Genomic DNA, 26,160 nt, shown 5'->3' on the forward strand with positions numbered 1-26,160 from the left:
TATGTGATAAGATGGCGGCCGCTGGCGAAAATTAAATTATTCGCAGTTAAAAACTTCATAATTCGTTTAATAACAATATTATGAAGAAAGTCATAGCAAAGAATTTACGACGAAGAGGTACGAGTACTATGGAAAATGTGGATATTATCTTATATGTACAATTTAAGAAAAAATGCGACTTAAATAAAATAATTTAAGAACCTACTAACTACTATATTATTATAATTGTTTGTTTTTTAAAAAGCGATCCGCTTCTGGCACTCGCCGGCCGCTGCCGCGGCACGCTCGCTTTGCTCGCTCGGCTCGTGCGTTGTTTGTCAAAGTCTAACCTAACCTAACCTAACTGTTTTCTATTGCAGAAACGATTCGCTTCTGGCATTCGCCGGCCGCTGCCGCGGCACTAACTTAAATGACATTAAACAAGTTTTTAGAATATAGTTATTCTGAATTTTTTTAATATTTTATGGACTCTTTATATTTTATACGATCTGGCCAAATGTGGATGAACAAATCGTGAAACGTTGACGATTTAACGATCTGATCAAACTATGTTGGCCATTTCACGATATGCGACCATTTCGTGAAATGGCCACTCATATCATGAAATGATCAAATCTACGATATGACCACGACATATACATGACATAGTTATAAGAAAATAGCTTTTTTTTGTGTCTGTTCCGTTTAATCTCTGGAATGGCTGGACCGATTTTGATGTGACTTTTACTGGCACGTAGCTGATGTACAAATATGGACAGACTAATGCTACTTTTTGTACTGATAGTAACGCCAAGATTAGGATTGTAAGAAAAAGTCATTTACAAGTACCACTGCATAGGAAAAACGAAGTCCCGGTGCCGGTACCGGTCCCCGACCATGCCGTTGCCGTGCCGGTGCCGGGCCGGGTAATGGAAAAACGCCCAAATAGTGGATATTTCCCGCGTCAAAATTTGTATAAAACTTTAAAGGTATCTAGCTGTGTATCTAGCCTACATGTTACCACATTACTCGAAGATTTAATTTAGCAAGATACCTATCAAATTTTATCGAAAGCGTAATATATATGTTACTATGTATAATGTATATCCTCACATTTGTAGGAAGTATCGAGGGAAGTGTCAGGAAATAAAATGAAACACAAAAGGTAAATAATTATAAAAATAATTTATTTCTCTTTACAAAACCTATGTATAATTAACAATATAAAATGCTAAATATCTTTATTTAAAAACGAACTAAAATAAAACTATATAATATTATCTTGTCCGTATCGCGTTGAGAATCTCTGCGAGCCCACTGTGAACTTTCAGGGTGACGATTTTTGTTTCAACCATTGAGAAGTCACTGAGTTCTATCTGTAAAAGATAATAAAATTGTTTTTTTAAAAAGAAATATGCTATAGTCGAGTATTATTATAGGTAACATTTGACGTCTATCAATTTTATCTTCGAAGAGAGGTAACCTGCTCAATGAACCTGCTTAAAAACATCGATTAAAGTGTATTAATCGATACGGATTTGAAACATTTGTCAATCGAATTTATTAATTTATGATGATTTTTAATCAAGTAATCAATGCATTCGATTCTAGATGTCAGATTTCGATTTTTAGAGTAACGTCTCTAGTATTTAAAAAGAAAAAAGGTCTATTGACACAAAATTGTAGCGACGTCAGTTCTTCAATTCAGAAATTGTTTATTATGTTTAGGATGGTTTATCAGTAAAATGAAATCTTAAAATTACTTGTATCGGTCATTATTATTATAAATATGTAATCGTAATTGAAAAAAGTTAAGCAAATGTTCTAACAAAACGAAATATCATGTTATTCTATGTCGTCGTTACTAGGTTACGTTGTTGAATTTTGTTGAACTGTCAAATGTTGCCTATTAAAATGGCTCTACTATACAAATGAATGAAATTCAAAAGGATGGCAATACAAAGATTGTGTTATTTGTACATCTCGACCTAACAAAAGTTGGGAGTAAAAATATTTGATAAAATTAATGAAATAACTACAATGCTAAAAAGCTTTTGTTCTCCCGTAGGCAGATTAGCTAAAAAAAATGTTTTTTAGTTGATCTGAGCCTAGTGCATATAAAATTAACATAAAATAAATTACCCCATCGGGAGAATCCTTTTCTCTTGGCGGAAATCGTCCATACATCCTTTCGCAAATAGCGCATAGACCACACCAAGTTTTGAATTTAATACTGTCCAAGTCGACCTATGAAGAAAATTTATAAATTAATACAAAATTTATAAAAGTAATAAAACGTATATAATAAAAATGTGTGTGTGTACTAGTGTACACACGTAAGAAGTGAAATTTCTTTATGGCCTTATTTTTCAAAAAATAATTTATGTTATGCAACTTTACAGAAATTACATCGAATCACGCGTGGTAGGGATGGCGCGTAACGCAAATCGAAAAAATGTTACACTAAATTTTTTTCCAACCCCGATAAAGAAGTTTCACTTCAATAAATATAAATGCATGTGATTACTGATTTCGGATGTTAATTTAAATTGAAATCGGATCACGGATGTTAGAATTATGTGATCTTAGAGGTAAGGAGAACTATCTGCGTATTTTCAAAAGTGACCGTCGCGTCACGTGGAACAATATATTCAAGTAAAATATATAAAAATAATTACATCCGCTTCATGACGAACTCTATAAATTAAACTTATTTCGAATATTTCTCTATACTAAATTTCCTTACTATACCGCGTTACATACAATTTCCAAATAAAAAAAATCTTAATTCGAATGTGACATTCGTTTGAAATTCATACCTCCCCCGCGTCTCCACCGCCGCTCTGTTTTCTATAACCAGTATCTAGCAACGTTAGTTTAATATCATCAGAGTTATTTTCCTCCTCTTTGTAACAATCCCATTCCGTGATAGTTTGAAATTGATTTGCTTGTTCACTTGTGAGTACACCACCCATCATTAATGTGAGGCCTTCTTGTATATCCTACAAAGAAAGATTACACATTTTCAATATCCCTGATAAGCCTTCATTGTATTTTCAAAATAATGAATATTTTGGTAGTTAACAGTTAATATCTCTAAAAGGAAGGAACTGTGTGTCACGTGCCACGTTTTTAGTGTGTCACGTGTGTCGAGTGTCACGTGTGTCGTGTGTCACGTGTATTATGTGCGAAGTGTGTCACGCGTGTCATGTGTTATGTGTGTGTCACCTCGTGTGTGGCCTTGCAAAATGTAACTTGTACCTTGTCTCGTGGCGCCACTGCCAATTTTAAATTTATTTCTCACCTTAATTGGCATCCTGTAACCATTCGGTCTAAATTTCCTTAACACTGTAAGATATAGCAGCTGCTTCGATTTTTTTATCGTCACAAACCTTGCTGCATAAATCATCGGTGTAAGAGCTAAAATAATAAGAAAAGAAACATAAAAATAACCATAACAGACATAAAGAAATAAACTCTTGAAGTTTTGTAATAAACAACAAACATGACAAACATTTTTTTTTTTAATGTTGGGCAATAGATAAATTTCGTTTGACAAACCTTAACACCGCGAAAAGATGTTCGAAGAAGATAAGAATAAATACTCATACACGAACTATTAAAATCTTAAATTATCTTGCATCAAATAAATTATACATAAACCATACATTCTAAATCATTCGAATCGATCGGCAGACCGAATATAGCGTTCTTCCTGGAAAACACCCTGGGTATGTGCAACCAGTCTCCCAGACTGACAGCTGGTATCCGCATCTCCTTGAGGAGGGTCTGCATCTCCAGACCGTGTGGACGGTCTGGTCGAGTTCGAAGCGCTTCTTGTAGGACATATCGACGCTGGGAAAATAAACGTATTTTTTTTATGGCAAGACCGAATTATTAAAGTGATATTTTTCATAAAATTTCGGGCATTATCTACACTAATATCATAAATGGGAAAACTTTGTTTGTCTGATTGTAATGAATAGGCTCATAAACTACTGGACCGATTTTGATGAAATTTGGCACAGACAATCTTTATACCCTGAGAAAGAACAAAGGCTACTTTTTATTGCGAAATATGTACCACGGGCGAAGCCGGAGCGGATCGCTAGTGAGTAATAAACCAGATACATGTGGCATAGTAATACAGATTTGATTGGATAGGTTCGATATTTCAATTTACATAGAATTTTTATAATGTGAGTCTTATTGGAAAAGGCGAAAAACTTAGGTATATATAAGTACCTTAAATTCACTGTCAAAATTATTTCACCACATTCAATCACACATAAAAATCAAATAGGTATATTTATATTTGAATTTTTATATTCATAAAATTTCATAAACTGTAACAAATATGCCTACCTTTGTATCAAATTCAGTCTCTATAGCTTCTTCATCAACTTCCCTGTGTAAGTACTTCAAAATGTCATCATCTAGGAAAGAGTCAGTTTTCTTAGCGACGCTAGTTTTGACGATAGGAGGAATAATTATATCACCATCATTCGTTGGAGCAATGGAGGCACGCGAACTGGGGTTTTGGGAATCCGTTCCAATGCCTGCAATCTTCGAAATAAATAAACTTTTAGTTATTATGCTAGTAAATCATCATTTGCATCGTATTTTTTTTTTCGAGCTCGAACGATGATATTTATTTCATGAAATATTTTTAAAATTACCAAGAAAATCTTTTCCTAGTAGGTAAAGTCAGTATATCTTATAATTTTATTAAAACGAGACCAAAATAATCAATTAAATGCTTAATAATAATAATTAATGATAATTATAAAGTTATAAGAACACACTTTGCTAATTGCCCGTAACTTATGTTATAGAAAAAGTTCCACAAATACGATCTTTTCAATGGGATTTTTTTTTCACGTACCTATATCTTTCTCCTGTATATTATAGACTATAATTTATAACTTTTAATAAATACTAACCTGTGTTTCAGGGTCCTGTTGAGCTTGTGCAGCCAGTCCCGCGGAGGTGAGACGATCGCTACCACCGCGCCCTTTACGACGTCTCTTACCACGTCTACGCATTTCCATTGTACCTGAAAGGAACTATCTTTGGAAATCTTTGTTAGAATAGTTCAGGAGAGTTTTTATTTTATTTTAATAAAGCATATTTAGAAAACCTTTGTTTTATTTATGAATTGCCTGATTCTCAATATGCACTCTGGTACATTATCAATAAGTTCATAATGTAAGATTTGGGCCACATTAAAGTGATGATGTTAGTTCGTTATCTGTCCGATCTCGATTTTGAATAATATTAGGTAATTTATTACTCAGATTAGCACTGTAATAAATCTAAATTTAAATTCAAATTCAAATTAGATTCTAATTCGATCAGAGAAACAAGGATTTTTTGACCTCGTATTTTTAGAAAAAATAAAAAGTAAAATGTCACCACTATCATCCATAGGGACCAATTCGTCTGGAGTATTCTCCAGATCCTTGTCACTCTTCGAGCGTTGTGACGCTGGACCATCGTTCTTTTTATTTCTCGGTGTCTTTCCCAAATTCAATGCCTTGAGCTGGTTCTGAAATACAAAATTAAGCATTTTATAACGCAACGATTAAATAGGTGGAACGTTCATAACAATTGACTAAAAAAGGTGTCACTCAGAGGCCAAGACGATAAGATCAGTAACGCCAACAAATTACGTATCATTTGCACATTAAAATAATGACACTACAATGTTGCATATTATTTTTCTGTCCTAAAAAAATTTATGAATTCTACTCTCGACAAAATATTATTCACCTCTAGTTTCAAGAAGAATTCTTCGCTATTATAGCATTCTTTTCTCTTAACATTTTTTGTTTTTGTTGTTTGTTCTTTAGTCTTGACACTGGGAAGTCTTATGCGTTTCTTTTGGTCAGTACCCCATGTCATAGATAGGACTATGTTGGAAGCGTCACGCTTCCTGTTTTTCGGTGCATAGTTCACAACTATGCGTGTTACATGCATTAATGAGCAATCACAATTAGACGCTATAATTGGCGGTATCTTCAGCAATTTCCGCTTTATACGTTTCGATTTACGCGTCGTTAATTTATCGTACGAAATTACAACACTTTTTTCTTTACTCTTTTGCTCTTTCGGTCTTTTTATTTGGAGCAATTTTGATTTCGATATCAAAAATGGGAACATGTTTATCAACTGTTGTGTTAACAATAAACTAAGTTGAAATCGTTAACTTGTTAGCATGTGCGTCAATGTATCGATTACCACTTATCAAGTATGAAATAATATTTTGTTCACGGTCTAGTTACCTTTGAAGGTGCTGATAATCGATTATTAACAACTTTATACTGTAATCGTCTAGTACTACTTTCTGTAAATCAATTGAAACGGTTAAAGTAATGGAACTAATGATTTACATTCTATAATATTATAAGACTTGAAATTGAATGCGGAGATATATTTGCAAATCGTTTCGGATAGCGATGTTCATATCGCTAACTTCCATTTTTGTTTATTATGTACTCATCAGGAAATGAACATTTTGGCCACTACACCAACTACTAACGATCTATATCTACCTACTATTTATTTAAACATACCTTCTTGACAGTGCGAACGCTGACTGGCTCTTTAAGAACACGCTTCGCTAATACCAGTGGTGATGCCAATGGTGGTAACTGTTCACATTGCCCCTTTATCAGTCGAGTGTGGGTTGCTTCTGACAGGTTGAGAGATGGTAACGTCGACCGTTCGTTTGTTGCGCTTGTTGTCTGTGCGACTGTCATTTCGGATGTCGTATACCCGTGGTAGTAAAGGGTTTCCTAAAAAAATAAATCGGTAAAATAATTCGAAAGGAAAGCCTGCTATGCAAGCTTAGGCATGGTAAGATTATATATGCATATGTACATTTCAATAATTAAAAATTAATTCATGATCTGCAATTAACACATTTTTACAAGTAACAAGTCATATCCAACTATTGCTTTATAATAGTGCGATTTAATTTAAATACTAAACTCAAATTTCAAATGTGTTTCATTTTAACAATAATTTCGGTCGAATTTTCGTTTTATCTATACATATAATATATCTGTAGAAGGGTCAATTCTGTACATTGAAAATATTGAAAAAATAAATAGCAGGGGGTGTTACTGGATCGATACCAAACCCAAATATGTGATTAAAAAAATTTTTGTCTGTCTGTCTGTCTGTCTGTCTGTATGTGAAGGCATCACGTGAAAACTAGCGGTTCGATTTCGATGAAACTTGGTATAATTATACCTTATTATCCTGGGCGTAAAATAGGATACTTTTTATCCTGGAAAAATACCTACGTAGAAAAAAATTAATCTTAATTTTTCAGTTTTATCCATAGACGTTGTTCCGTAGAACCGCGAACACACGTTGCGTATTATTATAGGCCTAGCCGTATTTGGGAATTGGGTCCAATAGATATTTATAAGATGTTATTGACAGAGGTACTCAAAATGGAGAAATAACCATCCACGCGAAGACCGACATCCGCGCGGACGGAGTCGCGGGCGGAAGCTAGTAAACACTAATATTATAAAGAGGAAAACTTTGTTTGTTTGTTTGATTGTAATGAATAGGCTCATAAACTACTGGACCGATTTTAAAAATTCTTTCACCATTCGTAAGCTACATTATCCACGAGTAATATAGGCGATATATAGTAATATATATATATATATATAATCTCGCTAAGACCAATAGGAGCGTAGCCACGCGGGTGAAATCGCGCGGCACAGCTAGTAATTCATCTACACTAATATTATAAAGAGGAAAACTTTGTTTGTTTGTTTGTTTGATTGTAATGAATAGGCTCATAAACTACTGGACCGATTTTAAAAATTCTTTCACCATTCGAAAGCTACATTATCCACGAGTAATATAGGATAGGTTTTATCCCGGAAATTCCACGGGAACGGGAACTATGCGCGATTTTCTTTGAAACCGCGGGCGGAGCCGCCGGCGGAAAGCTAGTAAATTATAAAACGCATATTCGAATAATGTATTTTATAGCTATAAGCATTCTACCTGGCTATGACTTCTCCGTAGATCTAAGACTATTGTAGTTTTCTGACGTGGCTGGTCCGGCGTGAGACATCGTCTGGAACCTCGCGACTTTCCACTGGCAAGGGTCGGTGCGGGAGTGAGTGGACGGGAGTCTGTTTCTGTGTATCTGGAATTTATTTTAGGTACGATTATTAAATATAAATAGCGACACTATAATTGGTGCAGAAACATAAAACGCAACATACAAATGATTTTTATTTTAATAGAAATTAGAAACCCCATTTTATGTTTTACCTAACTAATGCATACCTTCTAAACATATCTTCAGTAACAATGTCATGGGGAGTTCTATTTTTTTCTTTATCAATCTGATCCTGAAACTTGGACAGATCTTCTTGAAAGTAGTGAGATTTTCCCTCCAATACCTATAAAGTATGAAACCGTTAGTTTTACAAAGTTCTAATTATACGTGAACACTGAAAACATTACACTCCTTTTTACGAAGTTGAGTAAGTAGATACCTACTTTGTTTAAAACTTACCCAGGCGTCTTTAGCCCGTTTAACGAATTCCTTCGTCGTGGTGTCTGCTGGATGGTTGCATAGCACAGAGCAAGCTTGGGAGAATGGGTTGTACAGCCCTGCGTAAGGCCGTAGCATGAAGGGAGCCGGTGACACTTCGCATCTTAGCTCTATTGTACTCTATAATATAGAAGAATAAGGATTAAAGGTATAATATGATCTTCCTAAGGCTTAATACAAAAAGCGCGCGAAGTAATCTCGTTTATGTTTTGTAGTCATATTTATTTAATCCATAGCTATCGTTAAAACAATACTTACGAGTTACCTTACCTACCACTTAAAATAATTATTCTAAATGGTAGGTAGTTTAAGATCTAACTATATTTTGATAACCCCGACAGGAAGTAATTCAGGACAAAAGCTGCTTTTTTATTTATTTACACATGACAATTAATGTTCACATATCTTTTACTAACATAAGTAATAAAAACGAAAGAAACTGTCTTTTTTACGTTTTATCGAAGCATAAAATCAAAACTTGCAGCGGGTGAAATGTGCAGACATGCAAGAGTATGGACAACTCAGCGAGCTAGAGTGAAGCCACAAGCTGATATGCATTATTTTACTTACCTTTTCTTTAAATAAACTTGACTTCTGCGGAGAGCTGGCTAATAATCCGGTTTGACTCGTTAACCCCATCTTCTTGTTTAGCACTTATGATTATACATTATTCAATGATTATTGATTAAACTATCGCCTAGATACATTCTTACGTTACGTCTTCTATCAAATTGGGACAATAGACATTCAATATTCTTTTTTTGTATTTTAATTTCCTTTTGCATTATCTATTTTTACAGCTTTTTTATAGAATCATGAAAGCTCTAGCTTTGCTTCGCATTAGGTACGTTTGTGGCCTGTGGGTACATTCGTTAATGAGCAATATGAACAATATTTTAAATAGTAGGTAGTAGTAGTAATAGTATACTGTTTGAATACAAAAATTAAATTATGTGGTAAAAGTTCTTTTGTTTGTCTAGCCATTTTTTTAAGTGCCTAGGCATTAGGTATATCTTTTCAGTTTTCACCACCTTTTCACCGTTTATAGTTACGTTTTATTATGATGATTGATTAAATACATAATGTACCTATCTAGGTATTTTAAATGGCAATACATTTACTAAAAAATAATCAATAGGTTCACATAAAAAAAATATTACAAGCTTTTAACAATGGATTACAAGGGTGGAGTCGCTGGACGAGCCCCTTGAAACGATATCATCTTCCCGGACGGAGTTCCAAACAATATGAGGGCCAATTGTTTTCTAACAGATTGCCTCGTTGCAGCAATATCAAAAAAAACATATCACAAGCTACATTTAGGTAGAAAATCTTCATAAAACGTCAATTAATGGAAAACCTATCAAATAACAGGTTGGCAAAAAACACGACTATGTTTACAGTTAAGGCTAGACATTATCTAAGGTGTAAAGAGAAACGAAAAAATGAATTTTTCCACATATATTATTCAAAAAATTTACACAAAAGCACTAAGACATCCATTTAACCTTATTGTCTAAATAAATGACGTTAAATCGACACGCAACTTCTTAATTAAAGATATAATTTGTATCTAAAAATAATACTCATTTCTCTTTTAAATATCAGAAAGTAACTATGGCATTATGAACATAATACCTACTAAGCGACATTTTTAATTTATTACATCTATGATAATCTATAATTTTCAATTATTAAACTCTACAGTTCTATAATTTGTTACAAATGGGTTTATTTTACAATGTAGTGCATTAGAATTATTTCAATGTGTACAATGGGTGAGAATTACAAGTCTTAAATTTAAAATAGAACCAATAGTTAATAAATATTTACTGCCCCTATAAAACTTCTTAGGCTTAGTACACACTAAGCGTATATATTGCAAATATTACACTGTGTACACTGAACATAAGTAGTTGATATTTAAAATGTTAATTCGGCATAAGTAACTAATTAATGTATTATTGCATCTAATTGTTCGTATCGGTATGTAAAATTGTATCATACAAATTTTTGTACTCAATAAAAATTTCGCTTTAACTCCAAACTTTATTACAACTTAAAATATATAATATAATAATAATTTACACATATATCGTTAGATACTGGGATTTACTTGCTTATAATTTTATGTGTTGAGAAAATGTATATTGTTGTATAGAGCTGTACGCAAAAGACATAGCTTTACAAATTCATAGTAATATTTTTCTACATTCCAGTCAATAAACTTTGCACCAACAACTTAACATGTTGCAAACTAAAATAATTAATTAAATAATATAATATCAACTTCAATAATACTCAAGTATCGTGAAGTTGTACCTTTCGTAAACTGTTTTAACATCCTCTTTAAAAATCAAATCAATTTTCGTAGTATTGTACAAATTGATATGTAAATATAAATTATTGTTTATAAACTAACAATATAAGTAGGAGGTATTAACAAAAAGTCAATTTATTTTAGTCAATGATAAACAGCGGAAACCCTAATAGACTTATTTTACAATTTCAGTTAAATATAGATAATTATTATGTCATGAACATAAAAGCGTTGAGATTATTAATTTTTACATAAACACTAATCATGTGGCCATTCACATGAATGCTATCCAGCACCCATAAAATGTTTGTTATTACTAAAACATACAAAACATTAATAATTTAAACTAAAACCACACTGTGTGACTCATTGTTTCATCCTCTACAAATAAAATTTAATTATGACTAGTAGTTAAGAAATAAATTTGAGCATGGATTACAAGCGTAATATACGGCCATGCTATAAAAGTATTATAAAAACTTAAATAGTTATGTATATAAATTACAGATGTCGTCACACGTATAAAATAAAATAGTTCGGTCCTCAATCTCGTAGCACTATCGCGTGAACACTTCAATTTATATATTTTACAAGGCTATAGCGTCTGTGGGGGCGTCCTTTACTCGATCAAGACTACGTCATTGTCGGGCTTAGGGCGCGCGGCGTACTACGGACGCGAAGCTCTGGCAGCTTCTTCTAGCGCCCGCACTTTCAATTCCCGTTCCCTTTGCTGGCGAAGGAAGTCTTCGTGATGCGCCGGGTGAAGAAATCCTCTTTCTCTCTCCAACAACAGCTGTCGTTGGAGCTGCTCATGAGCTGCCGCCTGTTGAGCTAGCTGCTCGGCATAAGGTCTCCCGAGCAAATCTGGATGAGGCAGTGGTCGATATGGAGCACTACCTCCGAGTCCTAAACTTAATGCATCCTGCTGGGCTTGCGCTGCAGCTTGTTGTCCAGGATGTAGGTGTAAATGGGTGTGAGAGTGCGCATGTGTGTGAGCGTGGGTGTGCGCGTGGTATTCAGGATTTATTCCCGCCATTTGTAAACGCACCATAGGGTCGGCGGCAAGCGCTAATCTTTCAGCCGCTTCTAATTGCGCCGCGGCAACTCCAGGGTGTGGATGATGTGGGTGATGAGAGGGTGCACCAGAAACAGGCACCGACTGGGGTGGACCTCCTGCACCTGCCGGAGGAATACCTAATCTCTCTAGTCGTTCACGCTCCAACTGCGAAAGCCCTCCCGGGCCGTGCCCAGGTGGGTATAAACCAAATTGTACTGGTATAGCACCTTGGGGTGGCGGCGGTGGCATTCCATACCTACGATGCATTTCCAACCAATGTGGATCTAGAGCACGCGGTCCTACGTTATTTTTGAGCAGTTCCTCTTTCAGTCTATCATTCAACTCTCTTTCTCTTAATTCTCTTATTTCTCTATCTCTCTTTTCTCGTTCAAGATGCTCCAGTTCGAGGCGCTCACGGGCTCCAGCAGCGCCGTACATAGAGCTTAATTGGTATTGAAGCATTGGATCCATACAATGACGAGGCAGGTTTCCTGGACTAAAGCCAGCGTGTGGCCTAGCGTAATCGGAAAGCTGTCGTAAAGATGGTGAATCGGGATATCCGGGCGGCCTTGGAAAGTACGGAGATGTTATTGTTTCGATAGCACCTCTTGACGGCGGTTTCGTATCTGGCTTTTCTGGTGTAGCTATTTTTCTGTGTGCTTGTTGAGCTATTTTTTCTCTTTCCTCTCGATCTCTTTCTGCTTGTTTCCTCAAACGTTCCTCCCGTTTACGTGCAAGTTTAGATTCTGGCACTGGTTTGAATATAAGGTCTGTGCGAGTACATGAATTGTAATCACCACGATTCCAATGTCTTAAGAATATTGCAGATTGCGATCGATGACATTCCGTGTCTTCAATTTTCGGTTCAGGACTAGGTCCATGCGGAATATGTGCCGGACTTGGAATTTCTTCCTCTTCAGGTTGTGATTGTGTTTCTAACTTCAATTCAGGATTATCATCAGGTATTGGCCGAGGTGGTCCACGTAAATGTGGATGTCCAGGTGGAAGTTGATGAGGCGACCCAGATCTACCGTGAGAAGCCTGTAATCCAGCTGCAGCTTGAGCGTGTAATCGTAAACTTTCAATAGAACTTGGACCCGGGCCTGGAGGTAAGGCCAAACTCATGGGATGACCCATTGATGGTGGTTGTATCATAAGATGATTGGGATTTCCAGGCATCATCTTTGGATGATGTCGAAGTAGCATAGAATCTGCGGGAGAGAGTCTTTCGGGGTGATGAGCCAAATGATGCGAATGGTGATGCGTATGATTATTTGATACATTAACGCTCGCCGAAGAGCTGGTTGTCTGCGATACACTTGCTGATAGGTGATGCGGAGAACTTGAGTGAGAACTGGATTTCTGTTGTGTATTTATCTTATGCTGTATGGATTGGGAGGAACTGCTTGATGTTGAGTGTGATATAGAGAGGGTATGATTTGTCCCACCGCCAACATGACTAGGCTGTTTTTCCGTACTCGTGTGAACAGCGCTGTGGTGACTTGTTGAATGATGATGCGTCATAGTAGTTTCATGCAATTGATGTCGCTCGGTTGTTGAATTCGGATTCCTTGGATCCTCTGTAGTTTCAGATATTTCTCTCAAAGATCTTGTCGTAACAGAAGAACTTGTACTATGATGAGCACTAAGCATGGTAGTAGATTCTATGGTAGATGGTTTTGAAGGATCATGTCTACCAGGTGTACTTGACGATGGATGCATTGGAGGTATCGGATGTGGCTGAGGCAATGGACCATAAGGATATGGATATGGCATTGAATAACCAGGATGAGGGTGAGAATAGTAAGGATGCATAGCATGTGCTGCAGCGGCTGCAGAAAGCTGAAATATTGAAGATGGATGAAGCAATGGATGATGTGGATGATGTAGATGCGACGCAAAAGGATGTGGTGGTGGAGGGCCGTGCTGTTGACTTGAGTGTAATACAGGACCTGCCATTGTAGAAGGAATTGATAATGGAGTCGGATTCATCAAATTTAGAGCTGAATGAGAAACAGGAGTATTTGGTTGTACAGGAGATGCTGAAATTTGTCTGGGCTGTGACGGACTGGTGAGATGTCTTGAGAACGGAGAAGTGGTAGATGAAGGATGTGGATGACTTGGGGTCCCATTGTGACTTGATTGACTTTTAATAGGTGTTGGAGTATGAGGGCTTTTGACAGGAGGAATAGTACTTGATGTATCCATTCCACTGCTTTGACTTGTAGATACTGGAGTTATGTGAGGTTGGTGCAGGAAATCTGGCTCTTTCTTAATGCTTTCTATTCTAGGTCCGAGGAAAGCACTTGGCATATTTGAATTTTCATTTGTAGGTTGACTTGGAGGTCTACTACTATTTTCAACACTTGATATTGATTCTCTGTCCCTTTCAGAGCTCAAATGCTGTGCTATTGAACTTCCAATTGGATATCCTGGAACTTTCACTTCTTTCAATGACTGTAGAGGATCAGAAACACTTTGAGTTGAGAGATTGGCAGGCATATTATCTGGAACTTCTTGTTTTATCTTCAAGTCTTGTGGCATTGATGGATCATTTTGATTGGATTGAGACTGCATTATATTTCCACTAGAAATGCTATGTGAAGGAGGCACCTGTTGCATTAGTGGTGGTAATGAACTTGGTTTTTCCAAACCTGGATGACCACTGTGACCATATAATGAGGATGGCATGAATCCATAAGGACCAATGTTCGATCCTCCACCGCTTACAGATATTAAAGGTCCTGGCGGCAACAGCCCTGAAATTGAGGGCTGGCTGAGAGGGGGTGGAGGCATGCTATGTCCTGATACAGGTATATTTGGTATTTCAGTTGGTCTAATTCCAAGATTTTCAGGTCTAACTGGTGCAGGGAATATTGGTGGTCTAATGTTAGTATTTTGATTATCGGCTTTTGGCATTGGTTGAGTTTTCAAATCAGTTGGTTGCTTATCATCTACATCTGATTCTTGTGATTTCATTTCTTGAGTATTTGCAGGAGAAATAGGTTCAGTATTAGTTGCAGGTGGATGTTCCATGTGGGGTGGAGATGATCCACGCACACTTGTAGGGGATGGACTGATTCTTTGTAAAGATTCCAATCTTGGAGTATTTGGAGAGTCAACTTTGTTAGCTGATGATATTGTAGCAGTAAATATCTCTGGTGTATTCTGATTTTTCATTTCACTTGCCTCATCTCTCGGTTCTAATTTAATCACAGTTTTCAAGGGATTTATTAATGGATTATGTTTATTCGCATCATTCGAAAAGTTAATATTTGATGTGTATGGGAATGGAGGCACATTGTTTGAATAATCTTTAGCATTCCTTATTATTGAATTATTATCCTTAATATTAACAGGATTAAAGATTGGATTAGGAACACCTTCTATTTTAATGCTATGGCTTAATTTAGGATTATATATATGGCTGTCTTTTACAAAAAAGTTAGTGTGTTCCATAATAAGTGGTTTATTTACTTGGTTGATTGAATGTGCTGGGTAATTTTGAGCCAATGGATCTTTTTGGAATTCATCTTTTTGTAAATTCATAGACTGATCATCAGTATCTATCTCTTCTTTAATCTTTATTTTTTCCATAGCCTCTGTTGTCATTGGAGTAACTTTAGGTATAATAAGTTCAGTCTTAGGAAACACTGTAAATGACCGGGGATCAATATTTTCATGAGGTTTAGTTGCTGTTGCATCTGTTTTCAAGTCTAATACAGCTCTATTATCTTTTTCTGCATTTACTTTGAAAACAGGAGGTAATGGATCCTTTTCTGTCTTAATTATTGGTTCAACATTGGTTTCGACTTTAATTTGGGGTTCAACGGGCTTAGTAGATTGTTCCAACTCTGGTTCCTTATTTTGTTCTATATTTTCTTTATCAGTCTTATTAATACTATAGTCGCAAGCTTCAGGTTCAGGCTCCGGGGTTTCAGTTTCATCCATGGCTGGAAAACTATCATTTGTTAGACTTTCTGATGGGCTTTCTGGTGGTTCAGCTGCTTTCTTTTTCTTCATTTGTACATCACCATCCATTATGCCTTCTATTTTACTATCATCAGGCAGGCGTTTCTTTACCTTTGATGCATCAACAACAACAACTTTACCATTTGCCACTTTCTTCTTAGTGTCTTTACTAACTGGAGATGAGGGAACTTTATCATTATTGTTGTTTGTGTTTGTACTTTGTGTATTTGGTTTTGTAGGTTTCTTAGCCTTGGTGTCATTGTCACTTTCTTCTTGTGCCTTTTTAATCGTTGGCGTTGTTTGCTCTTTTGATTTATTTCTGGTCCTCATCCTACTTGGTGAATCATCAGGATTATCTCCACTTCTTCCATTATCAGCTTTAGCTAGATCTCCTGCATCCCTTGAATCACTATCATCTTCAGAGTTTTCATCTTCGGTAACTGAACTCATTTCACCAGCCTCTTTTGGATTTGGTGAAGGTCGCGAACCATTAGTATCAGGCGTTGTAGGTGTTGCCTCAGGTGTTTGTTCTTTAGGGGTCCCAGCACGAGAGTTTCTTGTATTGCGCACTCGCCGTAATGCTTGTCTTCTTCTTCTATGTGGCCGGTTACTACTAGCACCTGGTGTCTTTTTCCATAAATAATAAAACTCCACTAACTCTGCAGTGTCTTTGTGAGGTAATAAATCTTTTTTGATTTTAAAAAAGTTCTTACCAAATTGCCTTATACCTTTCACAAATCGTTTTGTCTCTTCTTCTGACCACTTCTTCTCAATCCCTTTTGGCACAGGGCATTTTACAAGAGCTTGTAAAGCACGACCTGGGTCATAACCAGAGTCGTGTAAAACGTCGAGAGCATTTATTGTTGTATCATCACGGCTTGCAGCTACACAGCCATCGTCAGGGGAACCGCCGTCACACATACCGGCAAATGCAGCCATTGAACGTGCAGCTCTTAAATACATAACCAAATCCCGGTCAGTAGCCTGAGCTGGCAACCATCGTAGTTCTTCACCACCTGGGCATGGTTCATCTGGTCCCAAGGGACCATTTGTACGTATATCGGGCAGGCAAGCATATATATCCTTATCTTTATTAACGGGTTGATTCTGTGTCACCTGAATCTCCCCTTGATTCTGGGCCATCGTAAACTCACTATTTACACTCGATTCAAAACACTCGTACACAAGCAATCCGTTTGTTTACATATTGTTCAGTCGTTACTTATATAAATGCACTATAGACACTGAACACAATAACTTTGAGTTTTTATTTGATATTTAGTATGCCAATATTCATAATTATTTCTTTTAATGGCCACCATTACACGATGCATTGTACTTCATATTAAGGACTTGTATGGAACAGCGTATGTTAAAACACTTAAACTCACTTAATTGCGACGTATAATAACATGCATTAAGTTACTTTTATATTGTAATTTACTATTAATTTAATAAATGTTATCTACATGCTACCCTTTTGTTTAGCTTCACCTTTCTTTGGATTTCACCATAGACAAGCCAATCTCTATAAAATGGCCACCACGACAGGATATTTTTTGCAATACGTTCCGTATACCGCATATTGTGTTTAATATTTTTGTGTAAATTAATTTTGATAACGATTTTACTACTGAATAAATATATTGTTAAATTAAGTTAAAGTTGAGTTCAATATCAACGTTCAATTAGAATGATATATTCACAGGATATATTATTAATAATTGTAAATAGGATTAAACGAATATGCATTTTGTAAAATGAAATATTTCTCTACAACTAGGATAGCAAATATCTATGGAAAGCTTACGTATGGTGTGTGTTCATTTATAAAATAAACACTCGTAGTCGTAATGAGTTAAATAAAAAAAAGAAAAACAAAAAATATTAACTGGTAGCAATCTTCGCTACTACACAAGACCCATGACAACGCTATGAACTACTTTTGACAGATCGCTATTTATTACAAAAAAGCTCAAAAAGGTCACAAGTTGCCACCATTCCACTTTGATTTGAAACATATTAAAATTCTGTTTTTTTTTCTTACCCAGTCAAGATTGCGTATAAACTGAAGTGGGAGCTCAAACTGAGTAAACCCCGTGCTATAGATCTCCTTAGCCTTAAAAAATTGGCCTTGATATTGGCATTGCAGGATTGCTCTAAGAAACTTAAATAAATCCGGATAAATAATTCACACACCGAAGTTGAATGAATGACACACTTGAATTTGCTATTTAGCCCTTTCATTAATATATTTCCCCAGCTCTGGGGACATCTGATTGAATCAATTTGGCAACATTATTTTAGTCGCCGACAGCGCTGCTTCAACGCTCCCCTGAGAATATATGTTCTGTGCTTCAACGAGACTTCTTTGGTGGACACTCCATAGACTATATTGTTTTTATTTGACAATTTTGTCAGTGTCATATAGGTAGTAAACAAAAAATATTTCACACATTTCTAATTTCTATCGATTGGATTGGCTAAAATACTTTTAGATCGAATGACATTGGCTAAAATCGAATGAACTTACGTCAAACCTACGTTTTCGCAGTGAAGTTGTCTGTTGACAGTTGAATCATGTAATTCATGTTGATCAACCAATTTGTTATTGAATAAAAAATTGATTTTTAGGATTTTATAAAAAAAATATCAGTTATTTAAGATAAATATAGGTTGAAAGGTTGTTTCATATTATTTTACTATGGGTTCCGATGAATCTGACGATGAGCCGCTATCGTTATTAGCAGCAGCAAAGAAAATAAATCCTCAAGACTTTCCGGTGGATATCAAAATTCACGAAAAAAAACCCAAGAAGGAAAAAATTACACCGCTTAAGAAATATGGTGTTACAATTAAACTGAATCGTACAAATTCTACGTCGAATGCTTTGGTATCCCAAGCCCTTATCAAACGTCCGACCGATGTCTGGCTATATCTGAAGGATTTCAATACGACAGGCCCATACAGTTGTTTACTATGTCCTGATTGGTTCATAAACAGACCTAAAATTATAATTCATTATGTATTAAATCACAAAAAAGATTTTTGCGGGATATGCAGGTAAATTCACATTTTATTGTATTTACAGTCTGCTTCAGTACCAAAACACAATGTTATCTGAATTTTAAACAAACTATTACTACACCAGTTTGTGCTTGATTTTTATATAAACACTAGCTGTGCTCCGTGGTTTCACCCGCATTTCTCCGCTTCTGTTGGTCTTAGCGTTATGATATAATATAGCCTATAGCCTTCCTCAATAAATGGAATATTTAACACCAAAAGAATTTTTCAAATTTCAAACAGTAGTTCCTGAGATTAGCGTATTCAAACAAACAAACAAACAATTCAGCTTTATAATATTAGTATAGATATTTCCCTCATCAACTTCTGTTAGTTCAATCAATCAATTGCTGTTAGATAATGTTACTATAATTTTTAAAATACAACAGTTTGTATTAAAATTTTCAGATACTTTGTTCCTGATAGAGAAGCGTGGAAAGCACATGAAAAATTCCACACGCCTTGGCCTTGTTCTCAATGCGTGGAATCTTTCCCTGTGGAAGATTTGCTAAGAAATCACTTAAAAACTGTACACAACCTTGTCCATTGCCGTCTATGTCACTTTAGAGTGCCAGCTGATGACAATTATACTACCCATTTGTATCAAAAGCATAATGTCACAAATATTTCATGTATATTCGGAGATTTGTGGCAACTCGACTCACAATGCAAGTTCCTATGTCTCCTATGTTCTAAATCAGATAATACAGCATCAACTTTCTTCAGTCATTACATGGGGTACCATCATTTCACATTAAAATGCTTCTCCAATATGGTTTCTGGGAAGGATCCACCGTTTTTTGTTAAAGGTGTTGATGTCAGTCCGCAGTTTATTCATGAGGAATTAAGAAGTCAAATGAGATGTGGATATGTTGGAATGCAGAAGCCGTTTGCAATCCAAGATTATTCCAACCAAACTGATGGAATGTTTAACCAAAATGAACCAAATATTGATTTAAGTGTTATACCGGAAGTCAAACAAGAAGTCCATTCTGATGATGAACAAGTCAAAAGTAATAATGATAATATAAATGAAGAAACAAAAGAAAATGAAGTGAAAGATGGTGAAATAAGAAATGATAATTCAAAAGATGATGAGGGAAAAGATGAAGATATGAAGACAGAAAATGATGAAGCATGTGATGGCAGTAAAAATGACAGTATAAGTGAAGAAATTATAGATTATCAAGGTGAAGAGGACTTTGATATGACTCTACTAGAATTAGTTATCTTGGAAAAGTGCTATTTCAACTACATAGATAAAATGTTAAAAGATATAGATGTAAAAACAGTACCAGAGAACTCAGATGTTGATTATAATACTAAATCTGAGGCGAAAGAAATAGACTGTACAATATGTAAAACAAAATTAGATGATTTAAATTCATTAGCAGTTCATGTATCTAAAATGCATTGCATGAAAACTGTATCATTGTACTCATGTAGAGTGTGTGCTACGACTTTCGAAACTTATAATGAACTTAGAAATCATATTACTGCAGAATTGGGTCAATTTGAAGATCTCTGGATATGTCAGTTTTGCGATAAGGAATTTGATAATAGAGAATCTACAAGGAAACATCTTTCCTTACATTGGGATGAATTAGAATATGAGAATTGTTTCAGCCCCCATCTTGGTTTTAAGTGTAAATATTGTCCAACTTTATTCTGGAACGAACCAGACAGAGAATTGCATCAGATAAAAGTACATTTGGAAAAATATAAAGATGAGTTTTATAAGTGTGAAGATTGTTCTAAAATTTTTGGTGATAAGGTCATTAAATTTCTTTAACATATTTTCTCTTTGTAGCATTTAAATGAAATTTTTTGTAATACATATTATTATAAAATCACAATAATATGTTTCTGAAAATAATATTATTTTTTTTCGAGTTTTGATTATCATTATGTAAGAAAATAGACAAAAAAAAAACTTATATTTTTTTTTGTCTATTTTATTTTATTATTATATTTATTTTTAGGTTTGGTTCACACATCACTACATGCAGGAACATATCAATGAAAGAACACAGATGAACATATTATATTTGTTGAAATGCTGTGTTTGTTGCATCTTATTACCATCTCTTGAGGAAATTCGCACCCATTTTGACGAAAACCATCCGGAAGCAAGGAAGCTGTATTGCTGTTTAGATCCTTGTTTGTATAGGCCATTGAGTCAGAAAAAATCTTTGAAGGTGCATGTTAAGGTAAGGCTAGTGCTTCATTTTAAGGCACACTTTATAAATTTTGGAATAAAAAAATGTTAATATACTGACCAAATTATTTATAACAAGCTCATACAATTTTTTTGCTCTGGTCGTGTTTTAATAAAGTTTTATGGTATTGTATCTTTATGTATATGAATTACTTTAGCCCATAGATATTGAAAAATTGTCAAAAATAAATAACACAGTTGTTGTATTGCAGACAGTCCACGCGGCCCGTTCGTCAAAACCGAAGGCGGTCAGCTGCCACGTGTGTGGGCGCGAGTTTGCGACCGCGCGCTCGTGCAGCACGCACGTGACGCAGGCGCACGGAGCCGTCGGCAAGTTCAAGTGCAAGCTGTGCAGGGAGGTGCTGCAGACTATGGACGAGAGGTGGGCTACAGTGGAGTGCGGTTTGTAGCCCGGCAGCTGCCACGTGTGAAGAAAGCATTTGGCCAATTTTTTTCAATAAAAAAATAATGAAATTAATGTTATGAATAATGAAATTAATAATACACAGAATTATTTTAACTCTATCAAATTTTACAGAAAACTGCACTACCTGCTCCGTCATCCAGGAAGACATCCGTTCGAATGCTCAGAGTGTGGAAAGTCATTTCAATACAAATCATCACTGTACATGCACAAACAAGACCACCTGCCGAATAGACAGAGCTTTACGTGTGACTATTGTGGGAAAGTGTTTGCGGTATGTTTTTCCATTTTTTTCTAAAGTTAAATGTACTTAATATTTTTTGTTTATTTTATTATGTATTCATTTTTTTTTGTTAATTTTTCAATGTGACTGTGAGTGACTGAGCAATCTGTTTTGTGTTTTCAAAGTTTTAGTTTATCAATATTTATGTAATAAATTAACCGAAAATGTTAATTTAAAATCAAGCCAAATTTAAAAAAAAAAAATATATTTTTCTTAGTGAAATTATTCACGCGTTACTCATGTGTTTATTATTTCTATTGCAGAAGAAGGACTCGTACCGCGAGCACGTGCAGATCCACGAGGGCCCGCGGCACGCGTGCTCGTACTGCCCCATGCGGTTCGTGCAGCGCTCCAACATGCTGCGGCACGAGCGGCGCCACACGGGCGAGCGGCCCTACGCCTGCCCGCACTGCGACCGCACCTTCGCCGACAAGGGCGCGTGCACGTCGCACACTAGGTACAGCACGATCATTGAGATAATAATACTACGTATGGAGGAGACACCGCGAACAAAATCTTTTTGCTCTAACTAAGTTTTAAAAATTATTATCTAGTTAGGTAATTACCGATGAAAGTTATTCCTTTGCACTTTTCCGTATTATTTGTGCAATATCGTAACACACACGAAGGCTTATTTGATGCGTTTCACTTTAAAACAAATAAAAAATGAGCGTGCAGTTACGCCATATGGCGTATGATGAGCGGAACATAAGCGATGTAGGCGGTGTCGTCTCCATATGTATATCTCAATGAGTACGATTCAAACTTTTCTACTGCAGCTTCCCGGACAATTATCAAGTGATCGGCTCGACATTACCAAACGTGTTTTGAAGCAATGAATGTAGGTTCAACATTCAACATTCAAGCTACACATCTTTCGGATTATTCAATGATGGGATGTATTCAATCGAATGAAAAAAATCAGGCTTGCAGCATGCACACATTTTAATTTGGTTAGTCGAAAGAATTCGGGCAGATAAAATATATGAGGGAACGGCGGCTCGGAATATCGTACAATCGGATTTTTTTATAATTAATTTAAAATAGCACCGTATATAAATTACAATCTAGCCTAAAAGACTAATAAGTAATTTTATGTTAACCTAAATTTCTAATCTTATGATCCGATGCTCAGAAAACAATTATTGGTATTAGCGGGACGTTGAGGGACCTGTGCGCACCCGAACTCGCACCTGCACCTTACTTCCGAACCGCCATTGAGTTTGAATCGAACTATAACTGTGGCGCGTGCGGTTCGTGTAACCTACGTGCTGCGTCACGTGACGTGTGACGTCAGAGCTGTGTATATGTTAAGCCCCGCCCCCTTTGTGTATCTTTCGTTCAGCTATATTATTTTGAAGGCCGCATCCGTAGTTCTGCTGCCTCACGCTGCGCTAAGAACATGCTCTATGTGGTCCGCATTGTGACCGAAGGGATGACATCAGAGATTAACGCAATAAAGAAATGTTAATGTAGAATATTTAATACATCTTTCTGCTCTTAAAAATATATTTTTTTTACAGGACGCATTCTAAGGACACGTCGTACGCTTGCCTTTATTGTGGACAGACTTTCGTGCAGAAATCCAAACTTACGTACCATATAAGAAGACATACAGGAGAAAGTGAGTTTTTTTGTTATTGAATAATTTATTAAAAAGTAAACTAAATAAAAAAAAAGAATTGACTTCATTTTAAGACATCTTAAAAAATCCATAATATTAACATTAACATTGGTCAGAAAATTTAAATCTTTTTTTATATTTTTTCTAGATTTGGAAACGTGTACAATATGCAGTAAATTATTCACAAGCGCATGTTCGCTGCGGGAACATATGAAAACGCACATAGCCAAATCAGAGAATGTGAAATGTCCACTTTGCGGTATGTATGTTTTATAATAATTGTTGAGGTATTTTCACGTTATGTGTAATGTATGTACGTATAAATTTAATATAAATTTATAAAGAATAGAAAAATTTCGATCACGAGGCGGGACTCGAACCCGCATCCTTCGCGCCATTCCGGGGCGGATGCCTCACCAACTCAGCCACTCGTGACCCGCCTGAGCAATCGAATTTATTCTATTCTTTCAGTTTTATGTGTCTTAAGGGACACACCGCGTACCATCTATTGAGATAATTTAACAACCATCTCAACCAATATGAAGCACTTTTCAGTGAATACAATATTGTAACGATGGAACACGACCTTTTCTTGAATTTATATTTTTTTGGTTTTTATGGCATTCAAATGCTTTATATGTATGTACGTATTAAGTTCACTTTGATTTTAATAACACGAATAATGTATAATATAGCACAATATTAGAATTCATTTATTTCTGTTGCAAAAATAAATCTTGTTTTCTAAAACTCTTATAAGTGCTGCATCGATTTGTAATTTGGTTTAAAATCCACAGTAAATGAAAAATTTCTTTGCCCTATTTTATTAATAACGACCATCAGCAAAACTCATTTCAAAAATAATGTTTCCAAAATTTTCAAGCTTTTTATAAATTGCAAGCAATTTTATAAATTGAAAAGTGGTAATGTTCTCAAATGTATCAATATACTTACTAGGAGGGCCCTATAATATAGTGTAAAATTTAGGAGTGAAAAAACTATTTTTTTTTAATTTAAAGATTAATTTTTTGTAATTTTTTATAATTTTTTTTTCAGATAAAAAGTACCAAGACGAACGTTACATGTTACGTCACTTGCGCACGTCGCACACGAACACACAGTTCACGTGTCCGATTTGCCAGAAGACGGTCACAAGCAGTTCCGGGTTGCGGCATCATGTCATGACGCATAGCACTATGAATATATTTAGAGTGAGTATTTTTTTTAAATGTATTGATGTAGATTTTAGGAAGAAAATTTTTTGTCCCCTCCCTGTAAACGCAAAAAATGGTTAATCAGGTTTTAGATTATTATTAAGTAGATTTATGAAAGTCTAGTCTATGATTAAAAAAATAGTATAGTACAGCGGTTCGTGTGAAAGTCAAACATACAAACATCTATGATCTAATGTTGTTTATTAATTCATTGTCGATGGTAAAAGTGCACCAAATACCTAGGCATATATTTTCGTTAAGTATATGTTTATGATACGAACGGACTGATAGCAAATCTAACTACTTACATCTTATAATTTTCAAAGTCAATCATGATTATAACTAGGCGCTTACTTAGCCACTCTTTATCATACTTGTAATGTATTTTTTTTCAATAAATGTATTTTAAATTTTTCTTTCAGTGCAAATGCTGTCCAAAATCGTACGCAGTCAAGCGAACAATAATTAAACATCTACGCAAACGCCACGATCTCAACGGAGCAGCAATCAACATAAAGGACTATTATTCGCGATTAGAACCAAGAGAATGCAATTTGAACTTAGATGAGCAAACCATGACAAGTATTTTTGGACCGCCCAAGAAAAAAGTCACAGATTTACTTATAGGCGACTTCGTGACATTGGCAAATAAACTACAATTGGATAAAAAAGACGAAAATAACGAAAGTACAGGAGAATCTGATGATAATGATGAACATTCTGATGATGAAACACAAGATAATTCAACGGAACAATCTGAATCTCAGAGCGATATACATCCAAAGTTCACAGAAGTCGTTTGTAAACAAGAGGTAGATAATAATGAATATGAGTTGGAACCAACTGATTTTGTGAGCGTTAAAATTGAACCTATGGAAGAAGAGGAAAATAATATTGAATAGATTATGTGAATTTGTCTAGAAACTTTTTAATAAAAAATATGTTATAATTGAATGTGCAATATTCATACATAAAGTATGATGGTCTTTGTTGTCATAAACATAATATAACAATATGTTTTTAACCTATTCGTAATTTATACCGTCTAATTGTAATTATCTATAACTATGTTTAGGTAAAATATAGTTAAGTCAGAAGTATTTAGGAATAATTGTTATTATTATCTCATAGTATTAAATAGTCACCTGACACCTACACATATGTGTATCACTATACCAATAAAGATGTTAATGAATTTATACCAGTTTTATTTACAGTATATCAAAGTATAATATTGGTTTTTAAGGCATAAATACTAGTAATATTGCTCGATAAAATGGTTAATACTTGAATTTAATTGATGATGTAGAGCTCTGTAGTTTGCATGAAAATTAAATTAAAATAATTGAAATACAAATGAAGCCTTGATGAAGCTATCACGTGGTGTGATATGGTATCATTTGACTCACG

The 26,160-nt window shown here is 35.3% G+C and overlaps 3 protein-coding genes across 3 annotated transcripts; 1 reads left to right on the forward strand and 2 right to left on the reverse strand.

The window, feature by feature from the left end:
• Nucleotides 1–1,175: 1,175 nt before the first annotated feature.
• On the reverse strand, nucleotides 1,176–9,907 carry LOC123695976. Its single transcript, XM_045641934.1, has 13 exons — nucleotides 9,143–9,907; nucleotides 8,534–8,692; nucleotides 8,302–8,417; nucleotides 8,014–8,158; nucleotides 6,555–6,776; nucleotides 5,395–5,527; nucleotides 4,923–5,035; nucleotides 4,345–4,545; nucleotides 3,648–3,834; nucleotides 3,284–3,399; nucleotides 2,799–2,981; nucleotides 2,122–2,226; nucleotides 1,176–1,355 (listed from the first exon to the last, which is right to left on the reverse strand). The coding sequence occupies exons 1-13, from the start codon at nucleotides 9,209–9,211 to the stop codon at nucleotides 1,257–1,259; spliced, it is 1,848 nt and encodes a 615-aa protein (XP_045497890.1). The 5' UTR covers nucleotides 9,212–9,907; the 3' UTR covers nucleotides 1,176–1,256.
• Nucleotides 9,908–10,018: 111 nt separating this feature from the next.
• LOC123695975 (arginine-glutamic acid dipeptide repeats protein) lies at nucleotides 10,019–17,431 on the reverse strand. The gene has a single exon (XM_045641933.1). The coding sequence runs from the start codon at nucleotides 17,062–17,064 to the stop codon at nucleotides 11,560–11,562; it is 5,505 nt and encodes a 1,834-aa protein (XP_045497889.1). The 5' UTR covers nucleotides 17,065–17,431; the 3' UTR covers nucleotides 10,019–11,559.
• Nucleotides 17,432–18,513: 1,082 nt separating this feature from the next.
• LOC123695936 (zinc finger protein 709-like) lies at nucleotides 18,514–25,947 on the forward strand. The gene is made up of 10 exons (XM_045641873.1): nucleotides 18,514–18,984; nucleotides 19,396–20,761; nucleotides 20,970–21,197; nucleotides 21,418–21,587; nucleotides 21,744–21,903; nucleotides 22,176–22,369; nucleotides 23,436–23,536; nucleotides 23,685–23,795; nucleotides 24,593–24,747; nucleotides 25,173–25,947. Exons 1-10 carry the CDS (start codon nucleotides 18,626–18,628, stop codon nucleotides 25,650–25,652), a joined length of 3,324 nt encoding a protein of 1,107 aa, XP_045497829.1. The 5' UTR covers nucleotides 18,514–18,625; the 3' UTR covers nucleotides 25,653–25,947.
• Nucleotides 25,948–26,160: the final 213 nt, after the last annotated feature.

The sequence above is a fragment of the Colias croceus genome, chromosome 12 (genome assembly GCF_905220415.1).
Source record: "Colias croceus chromosome 12, ilColCroc2.1".
Classification (NCBI taxonomy): domain Eukaryota; kingdom Metazoa; phylum Arthropoda; class Insecta; order Lepidoptera; family Pieridae; genus Colias; species Colias croceus.

Bases quoted from the DNA above. Each gene is read 5' to 3' on its own strand.
- LOC123695975 (XM_045641933.1), bottom strand. From the start codon at position 17,064: ATGGCCCAGAATCAAGGGGAGATTCAGGTGACACAGAATCAACCCGTT.
- LOC123695976 (XM_045641934.1), bottom strand. From the start codon at position 9,211: ATGGGGTTAACGAGTCAAACCGGATTATTAGCCAGCTCTCCGCAGAAG. The intron at 8,693-9,142 runs GTAAGTAAAATA...TCTATATTATAG, and splicing joins CAAGTTTATTTAAAGAAAAG to AGTACAATAGAGCTAAGATG. The intron at 1,356-2,121 runs GTAATTTATTTT...TATCTTTTACAG, and splicing joins AAAAGGATTCTCCCGATGGG to ATAGAACTCAGTGACTTCTC.
- LOC123695936 (XM_045641873.1), top strand. From the start codon at position 18,626: ATGGGTTCCGATGAATCTGACGATGAGCCGCTATCGTTATTAGCAGCA. The intron at 21,904-22,175 runs GTATGTTTTTCC...TTTCTATTGCAG, and splicing joins ATTGTGGGAAAGTGTTTGCG to AAGAAGGACTCGTACCGCGA. The intron at 23,537-23,684 runs GTGAGTTTTTTT...TATTTTTTCTAG, and splicing joins AAGAAGACATACAGGAGAAA to ATTTGGAAACGTGTACAATA.